The 22272-nt window shown below is 34.7% G+C and overlaps 1 protein-coding gene across 2 annotated transcripts in view; it reads left to right on the top strand.

Annotated features, from left to right (window-relative positions):
* LOC149806352 (histone acetyltransferase KAT6A-like) overlaps positions 1 to 22272 on the top strand; it is an 84693-nt gene that overhangs the window by 52924 nt on the left and 9497 nt on the right. Inside the window, exon 7 of one of the 2 annotated variants that reach the window (XM_089951905.1) lies at positions 7234 to 7384. In XM_089951905.1, coding sequence (XP_089808031.1) covers positions 7234 to 7384 — 151 coding nt within the window. Of the gene's footprint in view, positions 1 to 7230; positions 7385 to 22272 lie in introns of both variants that reach the window. The other variant, XM_089951895.1, reaches the window with a different exon arrangement.

The following is a 22272-nucleotide window of genomic DNA, read 5'->3' as shown; positions in this document are numbered from 1 at the left end:
CCAGTCAAAGAACTTTCCAGAATTGTAAGTTCAGTGAACACACAACTGCAGGTCGATTACAATGGAGTAACGGTTTCTGTTTACACACAACTTCCTACGGATCATGTGTTGTATGATGGGAAAATATTTAAAAACCATAAATAATACTTCTACGAGTAATTAGTTACGATGTAATTAGTTACGATGTAATTAGTTAAACTGACTAATTACGATCATAAAAAACCAACCATCTACGAAGAAAACTATATATTACAAAGTAATCTCCCCTTAAATAAAAAATTCAGTAGTGTATGGAGGACCTACTGTGACATAAATTAAAAAAATTAATTCAATGTGGTGATGATAGTTAATAATGTGGTGATGATAGTTAATAATGTGGTGATGATAGTTAATAATGTGGTGATGATAGTTAATAATGTGGTGATGATAGTTATTGATACTGAAAGATGATTTTCTGTTTATATTTTTTCGATAAAGCTTTTTTATATATATTTTCTGCGACTTTTTGTACTGATTGCGGGTGAATATCAAAATATTTCGCAGCTGAATGCATTGAACGAAATATAATTTCTTCACCAGTTTCTATGTTTGTGGAAATTACCGCCCTCTTTCCGATTGTCTTACATCTTCCTGTATTTCCACGTGTATTATTCTCGCTGTGAGAGATAGCTTGTAAATTGGACAAATTATTGTTTTGAGTGTCCCCGTCAATATGATCAATAACAAGACCATCATTGATCACTCCGAAGAAACATTCATACGTAAATCTATGACACAGATGATGTTTCTTTTCCCCCCCGCATGTGAACATTAGATAACCAGCATTAGTAATATAACCAACTTGTTTTTTTTAACTTGCGGTGTCTGATGATACCATTAATATTTGATTCATAGTTTGTTATGACAGGATGTGGGACAAATATATTTTGCTCCATTATAATAATATTATATGTTTAAATCATTGTTTGTCTGAAATCTTGATATATAATCCTCCACGGATTTTATAGCGTTTTCACCGCTATTATTTTTTTTGTCATAATATCTTTTAAGTTCTCTGAACCGTTTCCCGCCACACTTTCCACATAATTCTGTCTTTCCTCGCACTCCAATACCACACCGTAGACATGGTATTGGTCCTAGACTTCCTCGTCGTATGTTTTGTGAGTGCATCCAACAAAATTCCTTTCTACAGGATTTGTTGCATCGATTTACTGAGCCGATCATCAACCATCTGCATTGGGACATTGTATATATATATATAATTTTCTTTATTTAAATATTTGTTTTAATTATATGAACGAGTTTGAGAGATTATCCCAAACTAGGCCTGTTAAGTATAAATTCAACCTTGACAGATTATCTTCTGACATGCCAGTACGAGATCTGGTTGATCCGAAAAATAAAAGTTTGATATCGAAAATTCATGACGCTAAGAAAGAATTTTACTCGGATGGTGCATCTCATACATGGTCAACGTTCAAGATTATACGCCTTAACGGAGTCAAGGACACTGTCACGGACGCCACAATGAACGACAAGCGAGCGGCAACTATCATTAACTACATCGCTGAATACGAGGGCAATCAAAAATATTTCTTCAGAGTAAAATTTATTGTATTAACAGAAACAGATAGTTGGATTATCCGTGACAAATATGATCCTGTCCTTGGTAATAATAAAACTATCATATTAAGTAAAAATTCCAGACCGGGTCTATTGACTGGTATTGATAAACCGTATTATGAGCGAGCGTATCCTGTAACAGCAGTTATTTATGGAATTTATGAGATAAATAAAAAACCCAACGTTGATAAACTAGCGCCGATGAAATTATCATCCTTGACCTTGTCAAGGTTAAATTGTGTAGCTGAACGAGTAATAGAACACTTTACAAACGCGATGCGTGGAAATGGATTAACTGATTTAAGGCGTGAAAAAATAAACTCGTGGGCTGATTCAGTTAAGAACACCGGTGCTACAATAAAAGATGTTGCTGAGTTAGGAAAAATATTAAAATTTCCAATAACCGTAGCAACAATAACGGGAGAAGTACTGTACCAGTCGAAATATAAATCGAAGGGAGCTCCAATAAATATTATCGATCATAACGCGCACGCATGGACTAACGCGGTAACAATATTTCCACGTGATCGAACTGTTAGATTTTACTCCCCAGATAATTCTGTGGCAGATAATTCTGGGGCAGATAATTCTGTGGCAGATATGAGTATGTTTGATTTTATCAACGAAATAAGTAAAACCGATCCTGTATCGGTATGGTTATTCAAAAGTAATGAGGAGGGTGAATTTGATCAGTTTGTCAAACCGAACGGTGAAATATATCGCACAGAATCCCTCCATGACGAGATGAAAAATCTTGCGACGTTTTTACAGTGCAAGCACGCGGAAAATACTGACAAATTACTAACTAATTGTTTTACCGTTCCATCTGTTGCGGCTCATTTCGCCAGAGAACGAAATTCATGGAAACCAACACGATTTGATTTACTCGAGGACGTACGCGCAAGTTGCGTCGAATATGGACATGGCGGATTATGGAATACCAAATACAATTACAATGATGTTATTTCGGTTGATATGGTTGCATGTTATCCAGGAAGTTTTCTGGGATACGGAGATTGTTCTACGTACTTTGAAAGATTTGGTCACCCTACAAACGAGATGACGCGAGTGGCAATTAATGGACCATTACCTGATTTTGATCTGACTGGATTCGCCTGTATTGAGTCGTTCGAGTTTAACGAAAATCTTCACAAGATTTGTTATGTTTGGTTTGGCAGACATTTTTGTGAAAAACGTTGGGCACCTATAGTTTTGTTGCGATATATGCTAGATTGTATGATACTGACATCGTTGGTGGTCAGTGAGGCAATTATATCATATCATGCACAGACCAAAGTTTGGTTGCCCATGTCAGATTCTGAAGTTATCAGCGAGTTTAAGGAAAAATATCCTGAAGTTTCCGAAGATGATATTCCTAAAATTCTCGAGATTAAACTCAAAACCGCAAAAGATCTCGGTAGAAAAATTATAGGTAAATTTACTCAAGGTGGTGCATATGATTATAAAAGACATCACGCACGATTAATTCTAGATGATGCCGAGTACGATTTTATAATCGCTGATACAACGGCGAAAAATACATTTGTAAATCGAGAGAGTGTTTATTTATCCGACGGAACAAAATTGGGTACGATCGTTAGTTACATAAATGACGTATCCCCGCAATATACTCATCTAAGATCTTCCATGTTGGCTTATGTTTCTATAAATTTATTATCGATGATTAATAGATTTCCTGAGACCGCAGTCAGAGTCGCAACAGATTCGTTTTATATTTCAAGTAAATATTTAGAATCTGTTATGAAATTTACAAGTAATGATGAACGATGGGGTTCGTGGAGAATAAAAAAGGAACTATTACACAATTATACAGAATCAGCAGATGTTCCAGTGAGAGATGTTTATCGTGAGGGTAATAAAATATCAGAAATGTCGAAAGCACCATCGTTGAGTGATCCAATAACCAGATATAAGACAGTATATCTCAATGGACCTGGTGGATGCGGCAAAACAACTCGAACGATTAATGTTTTTAGAAATTCAGATATAATTGTGCTGACACCCACACATAGACTCGCACGTGAGATGAAACAGCGGCAAGTACAATCGTGCACGTATCATAGTTTCTTCCGATGGCGCGGGGATACATGGACTCCTCAACGGATGGGGGAAAAATATATACCTAAAATAATTATTTGGGATGAGATATGCACGGTCTCATTGGATACATTAAAAACGTTTCTTGATTGGTTGTTGACGAAAAATACCGCCATAATAATGTGTGGCGATCATGGTCAACCTCCGCCTTTTGTTGGACCATCTCCACATGACTGGTTAAAAAATTTCGTTGATTATTACGAAGAAATAGATGATGATCATAGAGCTCTTGATGCAAATTTGAAAGAGTTTAAAAAATTAATCAGATTACAATCAAACAAAATTCAGTGCGAAATAATACGTGGAGTGATCTCAGAGACATCAATGAGTGATTTTTTGAACTCATGGAGACCCACCGATTTGATCGTAGCAAGTAGAAAAATAATCAGAGACGCTTTACAACAGCAGTTATTTCAACTACATAAAGAACAATATTCAGAACTACCCGTTCCGTTATGTTATAGACCATCAGATACACGAAAACAGAATATTAATGTTGATATTCCAGGACAGACAGAGTCAAGGAAACAGAATCTCGTATTAAATGATATTGTCGCCGTTGATATCAGTGTGGTCGAAGATGCATTACGCGCTGACAAATCTCCATGGGTGTTAGGATACGCTATGACGATCCACTCGTCTCAGGGATTAACTATTTCTGATACACGAGTCTGGATTATAGACGATCGCATTGAGTGGTCAAATTTAGTTTATTTAGCGGTATCGAGGGTCAGAAATATATCTCAATTACGTAGAATTATAATTCCTGAAATCGTTGATAAATTTAACATCATCGATGATGATATAATAAGAAAAAAATTAATCGGATACAAACAATCTGACAAAAAAAATAAACGTGACTTTGATCTTGATGTTGAATTTATTATTGAGTTAAAACAGCAGCAGAACAATCATTGCGCAAGTTGTAATTGTATAATGTTATGGCGGTATTCGAGTAATGATTCAAGACAATTTACCGTAGATAGAAAAGATAATAGTCGCGGTCATACACGAGAAAATACCATGTTAACCTGTCTTGAGTGTAATCGACGTAGAGGCGCTAGTGCTAGTTAAGTGATCGAAATCACCGGAGTGATCGCGGCGGTAGTTGTGTATCCGCGGGAATTATTTGTAGTTGTTCACGTGTAAATCCACGTTGAGGAGCAGCAGAATCTAATCTGTAGATTGCAGGTCTGGAAACGCCTACATTTCTTCCAGTGGATCTTGTCACGGTAGATATTTTGTGTGTGGTAACACTCCAAATAGGATCAGTCGCTCTCGCTTTACCACCTTCAAGTTCACCAGGCTCATATAAATATCTGACTGTGACATCACCTAATATTTTTTGTTTTCCAGCATCTTTCCGTTGTGTTGGTATATTTTTTTTTGTGACCGCGCTAATGGGTTTCATGTTGGTTGTTCGTGTGATTTCATTATTTAATGCAGCTATCACGATTGGTAATCTTGCAACCCATTCACGAGATCTCTTATCCTGAATAAATTCCCTCGCGTATTGATATCCAAATAACCGTTCAGCAAGTGTTCGATTAAATCGCTCAACAATTGCTTGATCACGGTGAATTGCAGTATGACCTCGTCGTATTTTGGTATTATGTTGTTTCATCAGCGATGATACTGGACCAAGAAATTCCTTACCAGGATCAACCTGTAGTAGCTGCGGCCATCGTAGACCACCTTGTGGTCCAAGTCCTCGTTGATAAATTCGTTCAAACGAATCAGCTACTTCAGATGATGTTTTCGCCGATAGCGGCTCTGCTTCTTTATATCTACTTGCAACATCAACTACGGAGCAGCAGAGAGGGTACCTACCAACGTTGGTCGTCAAAAAAATAAACAAGAAATAAATAAACACGTAGAGTACTTTATTTTTTCAGCTACTATTTCGAACTGAGGTTTTATTAGTACAATCGGTCATTGCAAAAATAAACATCTCAAGGAAAGTTCATTTGTAAAATCTGGACCTTTCTACGAGATGATTTATTTGTTTGTTTTATTTATTTTGTCGGAATTCTATGGTCTGTTCACCCTCTCTGCTGCTAGAATACTTGTATATGATACATAAAGTTCTTTGAAGAATACTTGTATTTGGTACATAAAGTTCTTTGAAGGATACTTGGATGTTATACATAAAGCTTGTTTGAAGAATGCTTGAATATAATAAATGAAGCTCTGTTTGAAGAATGTTTGTATATGACACATGAAGTTCTTTTGAAGAATACCTGGATGTTATACATGAAGCTCGTTTGAAGAATACATGGCTGTTATCATACATGAAGTTCGTTTTAAGATTGCATTAAGTAGGTTTAGAACGGCATCGTACAACTTAAATATAAAATGGTCGTTATGAGGGAGAAGCACGAAGCTAGCGGCTATATGATAGAAGCAGTATAAGAGCTGTCGAAAATAAATATAATTTATTTTGCTTTTTGTCTATTTTATAACGATATTATTATACAAGACCGAATATGGGAACATTAAAGCCATTATGTCTGCAAATTCAAAAACAACTTGAACTGCAGTGTTACTTATTGTATACTTTGCGCAACAGAAAAGGTCAGAAAATAGCTAATTGTGTATAAGTAATTATGAGTATATTCTAAGATTAAAAATAATTAATTTTGATTTGGTCTTTGCATCTTATATGCTAAATGAATTCAACAGTATATTTAACACTCAAAAAATGATGTGTCTTATTCTCTGTGGTAGGACATGTTTTCAACCTCATGTCTGCAGCTACATAATATATTTAACAGTTTGCTGCTAAATAAAATTTGTATTCGGTTCTCTGTATGTTCTAATTTAAAAATCGTATCGATCAAACATAACAGATGGTTTTAACACTCAGCAGTTGAAAGAAAGAAATGCTCGTATCTTGAATTCATGGGAAATTTTTTGGTCAGTCCTTTCTAGGGACTCTTGTTTTTAATTATTATTCTATACCTTGTCATGCTTCTTATAGCAAAAACTCAAATTCGGATAAAAACACCACAACAACGCCTTTTAATCCATTTAACATCTTCCAGGAATAAACGATGTTTGAAATTGAATGTAGCTACTACGGCTTATCCTGGTATGCATACCTCTTTGAAATCACGTTGCTGCAAAATACATGATATAGTTGCCCTATTCTGATATATTCACGTAATATCAAGTCATACAGAAGTGATAGAAAGTAGAATATTAATTTTATTATGTAAATCTCAATATCGCTAGAAATTTATTTCGTTATTACAAAATAATCACGCGTGGTTAAGCATTCATTTAAAAGGAAACTGTAACCAACTTAGATTACCCGCTGCCCAAATGTCTTCATTACCTGTATATTAATGTGTTCATTTTTTACCGTTTGAAATAAAATCTTTATACCATATAATTCAATTTAAGCTGCAATTATATGTTACCAACCTATGTTATAACCTTCAAACTTGCTTTTTTTTGAATTACAAAACGTTTTTCGTTTTCCTCCAGAAGACTTCAGAATGACAGTTTTGTTACTCGACCTAAATTTCCGAGACATTTGAGCAGGCCTTATCTGGACGCTTCTGACTGGACAGTTGATGATGTTGTACGGTTCTTCAGGGATTTAGGCTTTGAAAAGCAGGCCGAAGCTTTTCGAGAACAGGTACAATAAAGCCCAAACCATCGATTGCTGATATTTAATAAGACGCAGTCATATTACTGTGATTGATGTTGACAAATTTAATTGAAGAAAGGACTCCACTCCCCTGAATTTACAGAAATGAGTGTTAACTACCTTGAACGTATCGGGTTTGTTTGTTGTGGTAATAGTTCGGTACAGGCAACAGCATTTCAACACAGGGGATATCATATACATTGCGGCTAAAATGACTACTGGCTCAAATTAAGTTCGGAAGACATTCCGAGGACGTGGTTAAATCACCGTCAAATATAAATTGTACCCATTTTCTGTTTTTAAGGTTGACAGTTTTAAGAAATATTATAATAGATGGACCATTACGGTCAACATGATCTCAGAAACATCTTATATTTGTGGCAAAAATGCGTCGTTGTTTTTATAATTCTGGACAATGCGACTCGGTTGTGCAAGAATTTAAATTCCGTATTTCATCAATCCTTTTCCTTACTGTACATTTATAACTTTCTGTCAAAAGCACTGAAAGATAACCCCATACCTGTCAAGAGTATTTTCAAGGCTTATTGGATATTTTATTTCAATTTACGAACAGCGTTGTAAAAAATTTGATATTTCGCTAGGTAATTGACCGCGCTGGGAAAATGGTGAAATGGCGATTTCTATGGTTGTGCTTTATTTTACGCCCATTATTTTAGTATTCCAGTCATAGCCGAGCGTACTTTATGTATTTATTTCATGTATATACTCGAGCAAAGATTGGCTGCATGCACCGGAAATACAAATAATATAGAGCTCATCATGTCAGGTGAAACGAATAAAAACTTGGGCAGAGAGAACACCAAAGTGAGAAGAAAAAAAATAACTTGAGAGTATTTTATGCTAATATAAACACCGTGGAAATTTTTTGCAAGAGACTGATACCGTAACAGTGCAAATATCAGACGGAGAGAAAAAGTAACCATTACATCAAAGTATCAATCGAGGTCCACCTTTTCGGACTTGTTTCACAAATACTTCACATGAAAGGGACTTTCATCAAAAATGGGGGCGGGGGAGTAAGCATTTGGGGTATTCAGAATCGGATATTAGGCTGTTCGGGTAATGGTTGGGTACATTTTCCTATGATTATACTTCTTTTGATATCTTTCAAAAGACTCACCTTCAAGTATGTGGTAAAACATAGAAACAAGGATACTATAAAACAGGCTTTAAACTATTTCATGAAAGTTCATACGAGTATGAGGGACCTCAAAATACTATAAATTAGTAAATGAGGTAACTTAGAAAGATGATTTTAATCCACTGCAGGAGTAAGCGATCTTTTTCGCTCCAAGTCAGTCAATTGTAACTAAATATCTGACGGGATATATCGAGGAAAAATGTAAACCCTGGTTTATTCCCACTGGTTTGGAATATTTTGTCAAAGAATTTAATTAGCATCATATTTGCTAATGTTTAGAAGGTAACCACTACCATGTATCGAGATGTTGATATGCTTTGTCGTGATGATGTAACAGCACTGAATGAATGGCGAGTGCATGCTAATTTCTTGGGTTGACATATTCTGAAAGGTAATAAAATGTATTTATTTATTTAACATCAATATTAATTATAAGCAGGTGATTACTTGTATACACGAATCAATTAGCCAACAGTAGCTCATACGAGTATTCGAAAATATACAGTCTGGTATATGTTAAAACCAGCATCCCTCAAGTCTACAATTTAGGTCAAAGTGACCTATTTATGGTATGGTTAAGTTACTTTCCTTGAAATACATCCACATACCAATTTAAATTAATAGGTAGATAGGTTCCATTATACTTATGAGTGAAAGAAATGCTAACTAAAAGTGCAAACTCTCACGTGAACGTTAGGTGTATTTTTATTTGGTTCAGTTACTTTCTTGCCAATTTTCATGAATGGGGGTAAAGTATGGTTCACGATATTGAAAGTGTAACAAATTGATAGCTGACAAAACATACATATGAAAATTAGACCACAATGACCTGGTCTTCACATGATAGGATTACTCACTCGTATATGTATCCACAATGGAATTTGTATAAGTTAAGGTCTGTGATAATGAGGAAGCAACGAACAAACGACAAGACCATATGTTGGAATGTTGAGTTGTCTTCACTAGGATGCACCCACATGTATAATACTTTCGAATTTGCGTTTTGGTTTGTTGCTGCTTTACGGTACAGCAGCACAAGTAGGTTATTTAGTGTCGAGGCAATTTGAGTGATGTGCCTTGCCTATTGCTGATCCAGGCACGTTTGATGGTAGGATTCAAACCCGCACCTTTTCGGTTGTGAGTGCGGAGCGCTAACCACTTAGACACCACTGTAAAGTTACGTAAAATAGGGGTAGATAGGGGCCATCCATTCAGTACGTACGCAAAAATCTGGCAAAGCTTGACCCCTCCCCCCTTCCCTGTACACATGCTTACTTTTTTTACACACACACCCGCGTATGTACGCTTGACGTACCTCCCCCAGTTCATTAGAACGGCCATTATTTTGTTCACGCAGAAACGATCAAGGATTAATAATATTAATGTGTTTAATAAAACAGATAGTCCACCGACGTTGAATGTCTGGCTGCATCAAAGAAATAAGATGCGCAACTTATAAACTTGTCTATTATTCGCTAAAATTCAAACGCCGACTGAACCCAGTCGAAAAGGTTACGTATCAGACAAATTATTATAGAGGTTTCACCAACCCCCGTTTCCTATGCATACGTACATTATCAGTAGACCCCCCCTCCAATACGCAAGCGTATACATTTGGGTTAACCCCCTCCCCCCCTCCATGCATACGTACTAAAAGGACGGCCCCATATGTCGAGTGTGTAATGTAAATGTGAAAGCTAAGTCTAACCTCTAGCTCTTAAATAGTCGTATTATGTTCTCTGACATGTAACCACATACAAAGTTTAATTAGTTTTCGTGACATAATGTACAGTATATTGTATATGTAACAAACAGAAAGCTAAAAAAATATAAAAACAACTAAGGTTGTAGAATTTGATCACATCGACGGTTTTGGTACGGTTGAGTTAATTCATCGAAATATACAAATTGTTGTGAGTGTAGTTCCAAGGTATTGAGGGTGTAGCGAAAGAACATAAAAAAATTGCCAGAGCGTGAAAATCTTGTCAAACATAATTGATATGATTGAGTTACTCTAGCTGGAATGCACTTACATCAGCTTTGGAGAGGTCAGGTGCAACAGAGTCTAAGATACAAATATGTTGAAACAAGATAACCGGGTTTGATTTCGGATTTACAACAGAACACTTTTGATGGTGATACAAATACAATGTTTAATGATTAATGACTTGAATGGGAAAAGAATTCTGATTAATATGTGCGTGTATAAGATCCAAATATTGGACAAATTAACATAATCCCCACGAACCTAATAATGCAACAAATGAAAATACAAATAAACGAGGGGCCCCGAGTGGCCGAGTGGTCTAAAGCTCTCTCCGTTACGGATCACTGCCATCTCACCTCTGTCTGCGTGGGTTCGAGTCTCGAATTCGGCTAATGTGGATATGTGAGAAAGCTTGCCAGTAGCTTCTCGTGGGTCGGTGGTTCTTGCTGGGGTTTTCCCAGGTTCTTCCTCCACCATTAATACTGGCCGCCATGTATCGTGTGCTGAAAATGGCGTTAAACCCTATAACAACAACAACAACAACAACAAATAAACGATCTCACACAGTACAAGGACAAAGGTGAATGATTCACAGTGATTTCACAGGACGGAAAGAATGATGTGTTTTACTCAAATAGTAAAAAATGTACTTTACTTGTATAGAAAATGTATTTACTGAAATAGTGAAAAAATGAGGTATTTTACTCAAATAGTAAAATGATGAAAACAAAGGGACAGATGTACCAAATATCTTTACAATCCCCACACACTGGATATTTATACCCCCCCCCCCATTAGCCCACGGCGAAAAGATAAAGTGTATGGAGTTAAACACCAGCAAACTTGGCTACCAGTTACACTGGTCAGTCAAGCAGAAAGTATTCTTGTTAGTCACCGACCACCATTCAATTCCTTGGTCAATCAAACAATTAGTGCCCACCAATCGGTCAGCAACGCCCTACTCTTATTCTTATACTCCTTCTTGAGAAGTACAGTCCGTTGTTTTATCGTCCGAAAATGGCAAGGACAAAGCACGGAGGGAAGTATTGATACGGAGGTGAAAAAGGTTGTATAATTGATACTAACATTTATTAGAATAGAATAATATTCATTAATAACACATTAACTCAATCTATCTTGCTGCAGGCAAATAATCCCGGCTGGGATTAGCGTGCAGTAACACGGAGTGGGTGTTATTCAGCATATATACCTGACAAGGTTATATATGGTCGTCATAAAATCCTGTACTAGTATAGAGTAATATTTAATATTATCCAGTGTGATAGTAAACAACAAAAACAAAAATACAAAAAATTAGAGTATATTGTCCGCCTTAATATAGAGAAAAAGTGACCCAATAGGTGAAAAAATAATTAGATAATATTAGAGTGAGACCTGTAGAATTGTGTTGTATCCTGATGAAAGACGAAATGAATACAGTGGAAGCAGAGAACATGCAAGTAGGACCGGGGACCGGGGACCGGGGGGGGGGGGGGTCCAAGATAAAGAAATATTTCCGAACAATTGTGGAAGACACAAGGATGGTAGTGAACCACCCCGATGGCTGCCAAACCTTGGACTTCGAGGGAGCGGTCACACCACCAAGTCAGAGTGAGGTCCAAATGGCGTTACACACAATGGGGGTGGATATTGGAAAAGTGGAGGCCTTACAAAACGGCGGCATAAACAAGCATACTTTGTATCCAAAGGGAGATATACCGCTGTTAAACATGGAGGAAATTGAAATAAAAGGAGTCAAAGCGATGATAACACAAACCGCCTCCTTTATTCGTAATTTTGAACCCCGTGCAACGGAGGTTCATGTCATGGGATTACCCCTGGAAGTGGATAGCAAAGAACTGATAGAGAAAATAGAGAAGAAAATGGGGTAAAAATAATCACCCATAAAATGGCTACAATATGGGGCTTTGCTCCCATAAAATCTGGAAACAGATTAATATATGTCAGCAGGGAGGATGCAAGAAAGATCCCCATATTCTTCTATGTTCTTGGGTTTAAACTCAAGACATGGTACAGAGGGAGTGAAGACGACAGGATATGTCCAATGTGCCACCAAAAAGGACATGGACCACGGGACTGCAAAGGAGGCAGCAATCCACCTGAAAACTCAACAGGGACATATGCAAGCAGGGCATCTGCCAATCCAAACATGCAACCGCAGCGACAACAACAACAACAACAACAACAAAAACAACAAGAGGAGGAAAAACAAATGAAAGCAATTTTAAACCTCATAAAGCAAGTCAGAGAAGAAAAAGACAAAGAGGGCATTTAAAAATCTTCCGGAATTGGATATTACTCAAATAGAAGGACATAAGACACCAGAATGGGAAGGGTTCTTAAGTCCCAACAAGACAAGCCGGATGCCCATATTACAAACTGATGAAGGGATAACAATGGCAAATAGATACAAAAGCCTAGAAGACAGTCAGCAAGATGAATACAACTTACCCCTTACATCAACGCCGCTTCCCAAACGAAATCGAAAAAGAAGAAAGGAAAACTCCATATCCCCCCCAAGACAGAAGTACAACAACAAGGAAGAAAAAGAACGATACAGGGCTAGAAACGACACGCAATGAGATACCAGAAGAAACAGATCAGGAGAGTGAAAAAGAGGAAGAAGATGAGGAATATACAGACTCTGAGTATGAGACAGGGACAAAAATGGAAACTGAAACGGAACGAAGTAACAAAGAGGAAACAACCGAGACAATCAAAACAAATACAACGGAAGGAACAGACAATACAGAACAGGAAACGCTAACAACAGCTAATACAGAGAGCGAAAGTACACTTATGTCATCAGAGGGGGTGGGGGAACCAGTGCCCCCCCGTCAACGCATCAATAAATATATAATGTACCATGCTAAACACTAAACAGCTAAATAAATAGGAAAAAAGCAGCACCCTGGTAAGAGACAGGAATGGAGGGAACAAACTTGCAGCTCCTGTCAATCAATGTAAATGGCTTAAACAAGGAAAAAAACATTAAATTTCCCAAGGATATGAAATATGATATTCTTTTTATCCAGGAAACACATAATTGGTTTAAAAATGGTAATAATACTATAATTGAGAGTCATTTAGATGGGATTTTACTAACTAGTAATTATGAAGGTACAGATATAAAAGGGGGTGTAGCAATTTTAATTAAAAACAAACGGGGTTTGGATTGGGAAAGAGTAGAGGAAGGAAAAGTTTTTAAAGGTAGGATGACATATAATAATTGAAGGAATACACTTAATAAATATATATATGCCGGCAAATAGAGAACATAAAAAAATTATTTCTAGAACAATTGTCTAAATACATGGAAAAGTATACTATGGGAAATCTAATAATGGGGGAGATTTTAACTGGGTAGGTGAAAACATAGATCGGGAGGGAAACTTAGCTCCAAATGACATAAGAATAAAACCAGAGATGACTTATTTTATCAAAAAACATAAATTAACGGATGTATATAGAAGGCAAAATTTATTAAGGAAACAATATACTTATGACTATAAAATAAATAAAGGTAGTAGACTGGATAAATTCTTATGTACCAACTATGATGAGAATATATATAGAGAAACAAATATAACCAATTTTAAAATATCAGACCATAAACTAATAAATATAAACATAAAAATAAAAAATAGGATAAAGTGGGGACAAGGGAGGTGGATGCTAAACAATTCGATCTTAAAGGAGGGGAAATTTATAGATGAAATTAAATATGAAATAGAGAATTTTAAAAATAATGGAAATATAGACATAATAATGGAATGGGAAAAATTAAAAGTCAAATGTAAAGAAATTGCCATTAAACACTGCAATATAAAAAGTAAGAAACTCAAAATGGAAAGGGAAGCAATTAGATACCAACTTCAAACGATAAATACAAATGACCTGGAAACTAAACTAAAAAACAGATTGGATGAGATAAAAAAAAATAGAAAGTAGGGGTAGGGAAATTAGGGCAGGAAAATTTACGGGGATATACAAAAAAGCAGAGGGGCTGTATAAAAGGGAGGAGAAAAGAATGGGGGGAGATAAAACTTTAGATAAAATGAAAATAAATACAACAACAACAACAACAACAACAATAACAGAAAAAGGGGAAATTATGGAACATATTAAAAACTATTATGCCACACTTTATGAATCGCAAAATATAGCAGGGAGTAAAGTTGATGATTATTTTAAAAAAATTCCCTGTGGAAAAATTACCCATGACTTTAGAAAACTTTGTGATGACTTTATTACACAAGATGAAATTCTAGAAAGTATAAAGAGCATGAATAAGGGAAAATCACCGGGAGTAGATGTACTCTCTGCAGAATTTCATATGACATTTTGTGGAGAGTTGTTGCCCATTCTCGAATGGTTGTACAACAATATAATTTAAAAAAATAGGGAAATGTCAGAAACAATGAAATAAGGAATAATTATCTTAATATATAAAGGAAAAGGGGACAGAGAAGATCTGAAAAACTGGAGGCCCAGCTCCCTCCTTAACACAGACTACAAGATATTGAGTAGGGTTTTAAGTAATAGGCTAAAAAAGGGGATAGGGGACATAATTAATATAAACCAAACTTGTTGGCCAAAAAATAGGGATATACAAAGCAACATTTTAAACATAAGTGCAATAATAGATTATTTACATAACAAGGGACAAAAAGCTGCCATGGTACTTTTTGATCAGGAAAAAGCCTTTGATAGAATTGAACACAACTATATACAGAAAGTCTTAGAAAAACTTGGTTTCGGAGAAACTTTCCGAAAATGGACTAAAATACTGTATACTAATATAACATCCAGAGTACAAAATAACGGAGCAATGTCAGAGAAATTTGACATAAAAAGATCAGTGCGGCAAGGGTGCCCACTATCTATGCTGTTATATGTAATAGCAGTCGAAATGCTAAGTATCAGCATAAAACTAAACAAAGAAATTAAAGGGATAAAAGTTCCAAATATTACAGATGAAGTAAAAATGCTACAACATGCAGATGATTGCACCAACTTTTTGGATGATCCAAAATCCTTTGAGTACCTAATAAAGGAATATGAACAATTTGGACAAGCGTCGGGATCGAAAATAAATCAGGACAACACGGAGATATTAGAGATAGGCAACTGGCCTGGTAGGCACTCAACCATACCAGCCCATGTATTTAAAGATACCGTTAAAGCACTTGGGGTTTGCTTTGGGAAAAACGAAGAGAAAGATAACTGTAAAAAACATGGAAAGCGAGATAAAACGGAACGTTGATATCTGGGCACTTACGCCGTTATGTCTAATGGAACGAGCCCAAGTGGCCAAAACATACATGTACGTAAACCTTAATTATATAATGAAATCCACAAACATAAGTAATATAATACTCAATAATATAGATAAAATCATAATCAACTACATATGGGATTTTAAATTACATTACGTTATAAAAGAAACCCTGTATAAATCAAGAGAATGGGGGGGGGGGATAGGAATACCTAGTCCCATAATTTTAAAAATTACGAATATTTTAAATAGATTTAAACGACTGAATGACGATCCGAAATTACCGTGGGAAGGAATTTATATATATTGGTTTGGTTTCGTTTTACGGAACAGGGTGGGAATTTATAAAAACAACAAAGTTATGAAATTATTAGAAACTCCTAGGAAATTTAAAAGTATAAAGGATTTATTAATGAAATATAGGGATAAAAAAGAATTTTGGGACCTGGACGAAAAACTCTCATATAAATGGATTCGGAACGACATTACCAAAAATATACAATGTAAAGTGGAAAGAGAAAACCTATATGTCAACTGGAAAAGGGCATGGGGGCACTGGTTCCAATTAGGTTCTTTGAAAATACAAAGCCTCGCCTTCAAATACATGCATGATGCGTGGTTGACAGGAGAGGCTGCAGCGAGACGGCATATGGTCACGGTACCGCCAAAATGTCCGCTGTGTAAAATAGCCCCATATACGAAAAGACATGTTATTTTAAATTGTAGGGAAACTTTTAACATTAGAAAAACCATAATAGATGAAATAAATTTAACTGATAATTATAAACCACAATGCCTCTTATATTTAGATGGGAAATTTAATAAACAAATGTTATATAAAATATCAGCTTGCATAGTTAATGCAATTAAAATATGTGGAACCATTTATTATGATAAATAGTAGACCTTAAGAGGGAAGTACGGATAATGATGTCATGGGTCTATGTCACATGGCGCTACGCGAAGTGAACAGGCCCATGGAAGAGTCTGGAAAACCTCTTGAGGGAGTAAAAGAGTTTTAAATATAAATCAAATATCTATCCTCCTATACTAACATACTTTTTAATTTAAAAAAAAAAATAAATTTATTTTGAATTTAAATGTATTCAAATTTCCGTCAAAATTTTTTTTCATTTCCAACTTACACTATTTGGACTTTTGAACCATTATAATTTAAAGATAGACCTGCTCCATGGGGGAGACACACAAAAAATTAAAAAAAGTGTGAACCCCTCCTGGAGCTCAGTCTCATCTAATAAAAAGAAAGGTGATTTAATACATTACATAAGAATCACTAAGATTCAAAATATTAAGGGGAATATCACCAATCTTCCAAATTCAAAATTAATAAAAAAAAAAAATTTCCGTTGTATTATAAACACGGAATGTAATAGGAAAACTGAAACACGACAAGAATTTGATGTAATCGCTATCCCAACAAAAACACATTATAGCATACATAACATATAGCACAAACATATAACAAACACGGGATCTAGGAGACCCTAGCAAGGTCACCAGAATAATAGGGGAAGTAACCCGAGAGGATAATTGAAATCACTCTCGGAGATACACCTCCATAGATACACTAGGGATGAGAAAAATACCCCAAATCCTAATTCACGTTACAAAAAAAAAAAAAAACGATGAAATAATACAATACAACGAATCGAGGGCGAAAACAAAAGCACATAAAACATTTTATTTAAATTAGGATGGTGGGGGGGGGGGCATCTGTCTGGTGCCCCCCCCCCAAAAAAAAAGATCACCTGCTACTCGACCAGCAACACTGTTATCTCAGCTTTACGGCTGTTATGGTTCAGCTTTACAGCTGCTATGGTCAACTTCTGTGGTTAGCAATACAGTTGGTACTACGTCGACTCCGATCAGCTGAAAATACATCTAACACCATGTACTATGCATGACACGGGCATATAGAATAAAACGGAATGACTTTGTATGCGTAAGTTATACAGATTACATGATCGGCACAATAATTACAAAACAATAGACAGGTTCAGAAGTAAACCTGCCCGTGCCCGATAAGAATCATACGGTACTAAACGTTTATTAAAAATACAACTTTATATTGCTAATATAAATCTCTTGCTAAGTCACAAACAATAATAGAAAATATTTGCATTATACGACGTAAGCCGAAGCTACATACAAAATATACAAAAATAAACGTGGTAGTACAATAGCTATAACTTGTACACAACTCACATACCCCTACAGCTGAAGGTTTGCAAGTCCTTAAATGTATTGTTGTGGTCCCTCTCAGACTCCATCATAGAGAGGACCTCCTATTGCCGAAATCTGAATTGTATGTGTTTTGTTGCCCCCATACTATATGTAGTGCGTGTATATTCAACTAGAATTTTGACAGATTTATTAATTTGGATTAAGGTTTTGTTCACCGTCCTACTTTAGTGTTTATATAGCTCCTTAACCCTGCTTGGTTTCGGAGCTTTAATTACCTTAGTGATCCTTGCCAGGGATCTATGTTGTCCAGTGTATGCTATATGTGTATGCTATATGTACTGTATGCTACCCATTTTTTTGTGTATGGACTGGCTGTATAAACACACATTTAGAGTTGTCTTTAGTTTAATTAATTTCAGTATAGGAGGTCCGGTATTAGCATGTGGCGGTGGCATGTGACTCAATTCTTTTGTTTACACGCTTCCGTGACAGAGGCCAATACATTCATTCCCATGCTTTGAGCCCTTATCTAATGTGTGTGTGTATACTATTAGAGGAAAGTAAAAGTTTGAGAATAAAATCAAGAGGAAAAAGAAAAAAAGAAAATATTTTTTTTTTGTGCTGAATGCGTGTATGTTGTGCATTTTATACTTCGTAGTTTTAGTAGATTGTATATGTACCCCCATTTTCGTGTTTTCATGATGTTCTACAATTTGACCTTGCCTTTGAGATCCGATACGATCAGTGCTACTTCGCATGAGTCACGGAGCCTAGGCATCGTACCATCATTTGCTCCTTAACCAGTAAGGCCAATCCCTGTCCAACTGTTTTTGTTCTTTTTGTACCTATCGATGTTATTGCTTGTATTAGTTTCTACGAGGTATTCATTGTTTTTATTAGCATGTTATTTTATTAGTATTCAGTATTTATGTTGAAAGAGAATATAAAAATTAGTAGTATAAACGATGCAGAGAAGCTTGTTTAGGATAAACCTCTGGCTTCGTGTCTGTTTCAGTTTGTATATCAAATAAAATGAATTTATTGTTTTCTTTTATTTGGAATAAGTATATGTAAAAGTATATAATAGTTATAGTTGTTTATATAATCTGGATAAAAGAATATAGTTCCAAAATGACAGTTACAAACACTATGCAGAGAAGTTCCTTTGAATAAATTCTGTAGGAGAGTTTATACCTATTGCGTCTTGTCTGTTTCTGGTTATATATTATATTTTAAAAACATTAAATAATTTTAAGGTCTACATATCATTTCTAAAGGTTTTCATAATTTCGTTAATAAAGTGTGTTAGTTCAGAGTATATTTTCTTATCTATTATGTCATCAGTATATAGTAATTGTTTAGATTCCACTCCCCCGTATTTATCTCTAATATTCGTGATTCTGTACCTGTCTTTAGAAGTTTGGATACATCTTAAAATAATATGATTTTTTAAAATCTGTATGGTTGTTACACAGTCTGCAAGGTGATATAATTCTTATTAGGTGCTTGTTGAAGGCCACTCTCCAGTCACCCATTTGTCATGCAGGTACAGGAACATCCTACTTTCTATGGAGGTCGATCCTATACCTGCCCATTTATTCCACATATTCCCCCAGTTTAAATGTGGTTGTCATAGCTCTATCTCGTGTTTCTATTTGAATATTTTATCGTTTAGTATGTAATATATGCTTTTATCTCCAATCCAAATTTCATTATTGTCTCTGTACGTATATATTAAATCTCTTATTCTTTTACCACATCTTGGTGGTTCCGGTAACTTTGTAAACATATATGTTTTTTAATAGAATCGTTAAATCGGCACAAATAGCCATTATATATATATATAATCTTCCCAGGGGAAGCTGTTTGTGTTTTATTTTATTTAAAATATTTGCCTTTTGTTTAATCCTCCTTTATATATATACCATTTATTAACAAATAGAGATAAACAGTTTTAGTAACATTAGTATTATGTATAATACACGCTTATTAGAAGAAAAGAAAATAAATTACACAAAAAAAAAAAAAATACAAAGATAAATGTAATCAACATATACACTAGTATAATCTTTATAGCTCTGAAAGTGGTTATCAGAACTCAATTTATTTAATAAAAATGTAATACAAATATGGTGTGCATTACGGTTACTATCAAGTATTTTATAAATAATTAATCATGTTATATTGATAATTAATTACAAATTCAATTTCATTTTTAAAGAACTAGTAAACATATTTTTATGTTATTAGATTATACTTTTACCAATCAAGATTTTCTGCACAGTAAAATAATATGAAATATTCATATCTAATTGTAAACAGGGGACTTAATTCAGAAAAAAAAAAAAAAAAAAAAAACAACAAAAAATTAAAAATTAATAAAAAATTACTAAATGTCATATAGTGTTTTTGAATTTAGACCTTTTGGATATACCGTATTAAGACGGTGAATCCAATAGGTTTCCTTTAGTAGACGTTCCATTTCAGAATCAGCTTTAACAATAGGTTGGAAGGAGAAATCTTGCAATGTATGGGAATTTTTGTTAAAATGTGCGGCAACATGAGATGAAAATGATTGATCGATATAATTTTTTATATCTGATCTATGTTGGTTCATACGTTTAGATATTTGTTGACTGGTTTGTCCAACATATTGGATGCCACATTTTTTGCACGTTATCAAATAAATAACATTTGATGTTGCACAATTAATGTCACAACGCATATTAAAAATTTCTTTCGTATTATTACTATAGAAAGAAGTATTTTCATTAATAAATGAACAGTGTGAACATCTAGGTCTATTACATTTAGTTGATGATCCTATTTTATATGATGGTTTTTCTAATTTGGAATTAGTTAGGAAATCTTTCAGATTTTTAGTCCTTTTATAAGCAAGTGTGGGTTTGCTTTCATGTAACGATTTAACACTTGCTTTACATGATAAGTTTAATAAATCCCAATATTTATTGATAATCTTACCTATATTAGGCAAACTTGGATTATATTCAATAACAAAAGGAATGATATCTTCATTTCTATTTTTGATTTTATATTGTAAAGATTCAAGCTGTGTAAGAGAAGATACCTTTTGGAAAGCAGTATTAATGATGTCAATAGGGTAATTTCTATTTAAAAAATGCTGACCTAACTCTGTCAAAGATGATTTAAAAACAGCATCATCCGAAATAAGTCTTCTGTATCTTTTTGCTTGACTATATGGTATCCCATTTTTACATGATTTAGGATGGCATGAAGAATATTCAACATATTGATGAATATTCGTGTTTTTAACATGAACCATGGTAGTAATTTCATTATTTTCATTTTTCATGACATCAACGTCCAAGAATGAAACTTTAGTTTTAGAGACATTGAATGTAAATTTTATTGTTGGATGTAATTTGTTTAAACTATCTATAAAGTAATAAAGGTCTTCTAATGAATAACTCCAAATCATAAAGATATCGTCTAAAAACCTTAACCATACATCCGGTTTTAAGAGGCATTTATTTAGAAAATCATTTTCTAATTTTCCCATAAATAAAGATGCATAAGCAGGTGCCATAGGACTACCCATTGCTGTTCCCATTTTTTGGAGATAGTTTGTATTACCAAATTGAAAAAAGTTATTTTCGAGCACAAGTTTTATCAAATCACAAATATGTTCTTTGGATAGTTTATATGTAAATTCGTTATCTTCCAGATAATATTTACACGCTTCGACACCATCATTGTGTGGTATATTCGTGTAGAGTGAAACCACATCAAGTGTAACAAGGAATGAATTTTCCGTTAGTTTCGGTAAAGATTTCAATTTGGTAATGAAATCAAAAGTATCTTTGACGTATGAAGGTAGTGATTTCATTAGTGGTTGTAAAATGTGATCAATATATTGCGATATATTATTTGTAACTGAGTTGTATGTAGAAATAATGGGTCTACCTGGATATCCTAAAGGTAGTGACTTATCAACAGCTTTATGTATTTTTGGTAAAATATAAAACTGAGGTGTGCGTATTTTATTTGGGAAGATATCTAGTTCATCATATATAGAACAGTTGTGTACAGAGAATAAATTAATACATTGGCTTATTTTTTCTTTCGTATCTTCAGAAGGAATATAGGAAAGTTTTGTGTAATATTCTTCATCATTTAATTGTCTTTCCACTTCTTTAATATAATCCTCCTTATTCATAATTACTATGGTGCTTTATATACAT

The sequence above is a fragment of the Sinohyriopsis cumingii genome, chromosome 1 (assembly GCF_028554795.1).
Source record: "Sinohyriopsis cumingii isolate HCF-2022 chromosome 1, ASM2855479v2, whole genome shotgun sequence".
Lineage (NCBI taxonomy): Eukaryota > Metazoa > Mollusca > Bivalvia > Unionida > Unionidae > Sinohyriopsis > Sinohyriopsis cumingii.
This window is presented reverse-complemented; position numbering and strand designations above follow the sequence as displayed.